At 45.2% G+C, this 6,566-nt stretch overlaps 1 protein-coding gene across 1 annotated transcript; it reads right to left on the reverse strand.

Annotated features, from left to right (window-relative positions):
• Positions 1-1,036: 1,036 nt before the first annotated feature.
• On the reverse strand, positions 1,037-4,236 carry LOC311105220 (transcription factor SOX-10-like; the record flags this gene model as incomplete). Its single annotated transcript, XM_084147290.1, has 3 exons — positions 1,037-1,812; positions 1,947-2,212; positions 3,794-4,236. The coding sequence occupies 3 exons, from the start codon at positions 4,234-4,236 to the stop codon at positions 1,037-1,039; spliced, it is 1,485 nt and encodes a 494-aa protein (XP_084003416.1).
• Between the last annotated feature and the right edge of the window lie 2,330 nt (positions 4,237-6,566).

Here is a 6,566-nt window from a genome sequence, read left to right on the forward strand (position 1 = left end):
CAGTCACCTTCATTTATAAGGCCACAAAGGTACTGTTCTCTTGTTGCAAGGTACAATGTAGACAGGTGTGAGAGGTGTGAGGGAGAATTGCCACCTGTTTTTTACTAGGATTAAATGTCAGGAATTGTGAAAAACTGAGTTTAAATGTATTTGGCTAAGGTGTATGTAAACTTCCGACTTCAACTGTATATCAATATAGTGTTGAGGGTATGTCACCAAAGAGCTATAATCAGGTCAGAAATAATGTGTTGTACATAATTCAACATCAATATAGTACTGACATACAGTGTCATATGGAGAGAAACAACTTTAAAAATATTTTTTCTCTGTCTTTAAAGTTTTGGTTTCAAAACTTTGGTCATTTTTATTTTTAAACATCTGTAGAAACATATTTTCTGGACTGTATGCCCTTTGTTATAGATATACAGTATTTTCCAATTACAACATAGGCAACTTATAGGCACATTCTGTATGTCATTTAGCAGACAAATGTATCCAAAGCGACTTACAGTCATGCGAGCATACATGTAATGTATGTATGCACGCATGCACGCGGCTGTGTAGATACAAGAAATCGTAAGAAATATGCCTCTAGGCCAATCATAGAATATGTCATATTGATTATATATTGGATACTGTGTTACATCATGTAATTAATCAGTTTTCAACATGCCTGAGATGTGGATGGATGGGCTAGCCAAACAGTTTGGCACTCTCTACTGTTGACATCTTTACATCATAAAACCATTTCAACGATAAGCCTCTAGATTTAAATACGGATTTGATTTATTCTCTTTCTGACCCTAGAAACTAGGATCTAACCCTCTGAGTACTCAACATTGAAGTTATACACCACACGTTACCCCATAAAATCATCTGATCTCCATTCCTCCTTGGACCCTACTGGCCATCCTGCATCTGGGCCAGACCAGAAGGGGATTCCGTCTCCCCACTGCCCCCAACCCAGGTCTCCTCCGCTCTGTGGGTCTGCCATTGGGGACAAATCTGCACCAGTGCCCTCTGCTCCCGGTCTTTGTCAGGGCCGCGACAGGGTGGTGTAGACAGGCTGCTCCCAGTGCGTGGGGCTGTGTGACTGTGGCACGCTGGACGGGTCAGTGATGGCTGTGTACAGGGGCCTCTGCGAGGGCCCCATGTAGGAGAAGGCAGAGTACAGCCCTGAGGCCTGGCTGGAGTGGGCGTAGTAGGATCCCGAGGCCTGGTGGTCAGCATACTCTGCAAACTGGGCCCTGGAGGCCAGCGAGGGGAAAGCAGAGCTGTAGTGGGGCAGGCTGAGGGGAGTGTAGGTGACATGGGAACCCCCTGAGGATGCTTCGGCAAAGTGTCCACCCGAGCCGGCCTCACTCTTAATCTGGGCCTTGGAGTGGTCGGAGCCCAGAGAGGAGGCATGATGCTGCTGGTGCTGCTTGGATAGCCACGCTGCAGAGTGTCCACTGGCCGCGGCCAGGGCAGAGGAGATACCGTAGGCATAGGGAGAAGCAGAGGACCCCGCCGCTGACCCAGCACTCTGTCCAACCCCCGGGTGCCCGTTGGGGGGCAGGTACTGGTCAAACTCGTTCACATCAAAGGGCTCCATGTTGGCCATCACCTCGTGGCTGATCTCACCGATGTCCACGTTGCCGAAATCAATGTGGGGTTTGCCTGACCCTGATCCAGAGCCACCCTCCGCTCCTACCCCCATTCCCCCACGGGAGCCCCCTGCTCCACTGCCCTCCCGCTTCCCATCACCCGACTTCCCAGACTGGAGCTCCGTCTTGGGGGTGGTGGGTGGTGTAGGAGGGCTGTGGCTCTGGCCTGTGGGTAGACAGAACACAAAGCAAAGATGTCAGAGTTATTGTCAGCCTGGCTTGTGGTATATTATTTAGAATGGGAGTGTGTGGGTGTGTGACAGACTGCGTCGGTAGGGCTGGTCAGAGCCTGTGGCCCACCTGCAGCATGTGGGTGGTGTCCATCAGCCAGAGGAGACCCCGCCCCCCCGACGTGGGCAGCCACGTCCAGGTGGAGGCTCTTGTAGTGCGATTGGCTATGGCTGACCTCCCCCTCCGAGTGGCCGTCAGCATCAGAGCCCGAGCCGGGTTTTCCGTTCTTGCGGCGGCGTGGCTGGTACTTGTACTCTGGGTAATCCTTCTTGTGCTGCTTCCTCAGCCTCTCTGCCTCCTCGATGAAAGGCTTCTTATCACTCTCATTCAAGAGCCTATCAGGGATTTTTTAAAAATGTTTTAAATAACAAGGATAGAACATTTTAATTTCAGCCAGAAGGAACTTAAAGTAGAGGTGTTTTGTGCTGCTGATTTGATGCATGTGTAAACCTCTAATGCCATCAGCCATTCTGTTCGAATTAGGAAATTGGAGTAGCCTGAGAACATTTTAAAGCATGTATTTTGATAACATGATGACCATAATATGTGTGTTAAGATAACAGTGACACAGTGGTGGTTCCTTTGACACCTCAACATCCCAGAGGTCAATTACCTTGGCCAACTCCAATTGAAGAATAATTCAATGTTATTTACCAGGTAGTCTGTGTCAACTGGCACATATCACCATTTATATTAAATCTACAAAGTATTCTAGTGTTTTACTTTTTAAAAACGTCTAACTGGAGTTATGGCAACACACTCATAGGCAATGTTGCTATTCCCCTTGTTTAGCACAATATTTCTACTATGGAGATGATTTCTTCCATCAGTTTTGCCTCTGAACTATTCACTTGATTTTCATACCGTTCTACATCGGATCCACCATCTGCACAGCTGCATCAGAAACTTGCCCACACTAGGGGATTTTCTGCTGGACTGTAATGCAATTAAGACACAGGCTAAAGATGCATCCTGTGCACATAACAGAAATCCATATTACTGATGGTGGAGTCAGGGGGACTGGCATGAGAAAACACTGACCTTTGAGACTCCCAGTTCAGCATGTTTCTTGTCCAATTATACAATCATGTGCAGGCTCAAGGTCAAGTCTTTATCTAATTAATGTTGCCTACTTATAACGTTCATGAATTAGCCTCTCTGGAACTTCCCATCAGCAAGCACTCATCTGACCTAGCAACAGTCCTCCATATCTGTGTTTTAAAGGCTAACTGAACTTGAGTCATTCAACCCGTTGACCAGTAAAATCTTGGATAGCTTTTTACATTGTAGGCTCTTTAATATGGTGCTCTCAATCACAAATGAGATGGCTGTAAAAGTGTATATCTGCCATAATGGTCTGTGCTTTAAAACATATAGATGAGGGGATTACAAAAACCTCAGTAATTCCCACTGCAGCAATCTCCCTCCTAAACCACCAATAATTAAGTGGGTTATGAAATTGGGCATATCCAGTCACATTTGACAACTATAATGTGAATACAAAAAAAAACATGTAACTACATGTTTTTGGTTTTCTGTAGGCTACATAATCAACATAATTATTTAAATATTGTTTAGGTTGTAGGGCTTTAATCAACATTCCTTGCTGGGGCAACTCTCTAACAAGCTTTATTCTGAGCTGGTATAATATGATTTTAACATACCTCAGCTAATTTGACTGAGAAACTCATTGTTGTAAAGAAGGGAACCTGCCTTGAAAAATCTAAGATCAATTACTTTTTTAAGTGTTTTTATGTTTTATGGGGCCATAATTTAAGTCTACTGTAGCATGAAGTGTGCTTTGAACTTTTGACCCTGAATGTTGTGACTAAAAACGCATTTGAACTTGTGTAACCCTGGATGTTTATTGTTGTTTATCAAAGCTGACCAATACTGTAATGTGCGCTTTCCCTTACCTCCAAAGTTTCCCGAGGGTTTTGCTGAGCTCAGCGTTGTGGAGGTGGGGATACTGGTCTGCCAGTTTTCTCCGTGCGGCCTGTGCCCACACCATGAAGGCGTTCATAGGTCTTTTCACATGCGGCTTGCTTTTGTTGCTGGAGTTTACGCGCACAGGCATAGGCACGAGTGTCCAGTCGTAGCCGTTCAGCACCTGGCTCACTGCCTCGCGGATACCAATGGGAAAGCGATCATCGTCTTCGTCGGACTTGATGGAAATCCCACCAGCTACATCAGATAGGTCGTCGTCGCCGACCCCTGTCAGCTGGGGCTGCGGACCGGTCAGGGGTGAATCTCCTCCGCCTGCGGCACTAGAGGAGTGACCCGGTGACAAGGAGTGACCGTCGTCCGAGACCCCCGGACTCATTTCTAACTCAGATAAACTCTGCTCCTCTCCCGACATCTTTTCCTCTCTTCCAAGAAAGCTTCCTCCCTCAGGTGAGTAACAGAAAGTGTACAGGGTATAGTTTCTTGGCCTATGGGTGTTCAACTACTAAGTCTAGGCGTATCCCTATGTCTGAACTAACGAAGAAGGTCACCCTTTTTCGGGAATATAAACTATGCCTGTTTAAAACTAAAGGATTGCTTCTGTCACTCGAGGTCTCCTTTATATAAACTCCCAGTCAGTCTCAACTCTCAGTCTACGTTCTAAAATTCTGTTAGGATTCCTCATCAAAGTTCTTTCCATCCGTGTTGCTGGTGTCTTACGCTGAGCGCGTCGTGTGGATCCCAGTTTACCTGTTGAGTCCCACCTCTTGCTCCAGTAGAACAGTCTCCTCTCCCTTGCAGTCTCTGAAATTGTAGGCCTTTAGCGAAATACTGCAAAGGACATACCATGTAGAGTATGTATTAGAAAACAATACCCTTGTGAGTGAGTGAAATATATAACATTTTATAAACTGGGTGGTTCCAGCCCTGAATGCTGATTTGCTGACAGCCTTGGTATATCAGACCGTATACCACCACGGTATGACAAAACATTTATTTTTACTTTTCTAATTACATTGGTGACCAGTTTATGATAGCATTAATGCACATCGGGGTTTGTGGTACATGGCCAATATACCACAGCTAAGGGCTGTATCCAGGCACTCTGCTTTGCGTTATGCACAAGAACAGCCCTTAGCTGTGGTATATTGGCCATATACCACACCCCCTCATAACGTATTGCTTAATTATAACCTGTCGGCTGTTAAGCCTGTGTAGGATGGGCTATGAACAGGCAGGTAACTAATAGGGCTATAGAGCTAGGCTGTAGCTTGTTTGCTCAAAATACTTTCATTTTAATTAGCATAGATAAGGATAAACCGGTCATGGGCAACGTGTAAGATCATAGTCACAGCACCACAGACAATAAGATTAGCCTACATGTAATTCGTTATAATGAAGCATGTAATAGAAATTAATAGGAAAAGTGCAAAATTGTAATCATATAGAAGCGAATCTGAAGCCCATACAGTTAGTGTAGTCGGTCTGTTATTCTAGCCCACGCCTCGACTCCTGCTAACAAGCTACTGTTTAAGGTTTGGCACTTATTGCAAGCTCCCCTGAGAGAAAGTGTTGGAATAATATGAGCCCGCGCTAGCACAGGGCTTCGATTTATACCTTGGAGCTCTTAGATAAACATGGACTGGCGCTGGAAATATAAACCGCGTGGGTACGTGTGTATGAGTGTGTGTGAATTGGACGCTGTCTGTTTGAAAAAGTATAGGCTATGGGTCTGTATAGGCCCTATTGGGGTCAAAATGTGTATTTTTGTCCATAGAATCAACGCCCGCCTGTGTAGGCTAACACGACCTTAACGTTTTGATTAAGCGAACTGGATGTCTTTTGGAATTGAATTATTATTTGAATCAGTCATATTGTAGAAATTAAATTCATAATGCTGTTCTCTCTAGTGCCCACTTGATCCTTTGTAACATTTGGATTCCACTGACATAAACACTGCAATGGTGGTGAATTATTAGAACATTGGCGGGACTGTGCCATATCATCTTGCACCTCAACCACGTCATGTTGTGCACCTGGTGGTCACAATTAATTTTCTCGAATAGCTGGACCATATGTCTGTTACGTTGAAGTTTATTAACAAGTCTCTGGCACCGATGATAATCTGAATAGGCCTATGTCCGTATGGGTAACTATGGCTCGCAACAAACGCTCTCCAATTGCGCGTCCGCATATCGTCACTATGAGGCTATGGGCCTACTTTTCATATGACCCGATGACACTCACTCAGGCTACTTAGAATAAAATATTGAAGCTTTATACACTATATATACAAAAGTATGTGGACACCCCTTCAAATTAGTGGATTCGGCTATTTCAGCCACACCCATTGCTGACAGGTGTATACAATCGAGCACACAGCCATGCAATCTCCATAGACAAACATTGGCAGTAGTGAAGAGCTCAGTGGCTTTGGTGGATGCTTGAATGCATAGTGCCAACTTTAAAGTTTGGTGGAGGGGGAATAATGGTCTGGGGCTGTTATTCATGGTTCGGACTAGGCCCCTTAGTTCCAGTGAAGGGAAATCTTAATGCTACAGCATACAATGACATTCCAGACGATTCTATGCTTCCAACTTTGTGGCAACAGTTTGGGGAAGGCCCTTTCCTGTTTCAGCATGACAATGCCCCTGTGAACTTGACTGGCCTGCACAGAGCCCTGACCTCAACCCCATCCAACACCTTTAGGATGAATTGGAACGCCGACTGCGAGCCAGGCCTAAT

The sequence above is a fragment of the Coregonus lavaretus genome (assembly GCF_964263955.1).
Source record: "Coregonus lavaretus genome assembly, chromosome: 2".
Classification (NCBI taxonomy): Eukaryota; Metazoa; Chordata; class Actinopteri; order Salmoniformes; family Salmonidae; genus Coregonus; species Coregonus lavaretus.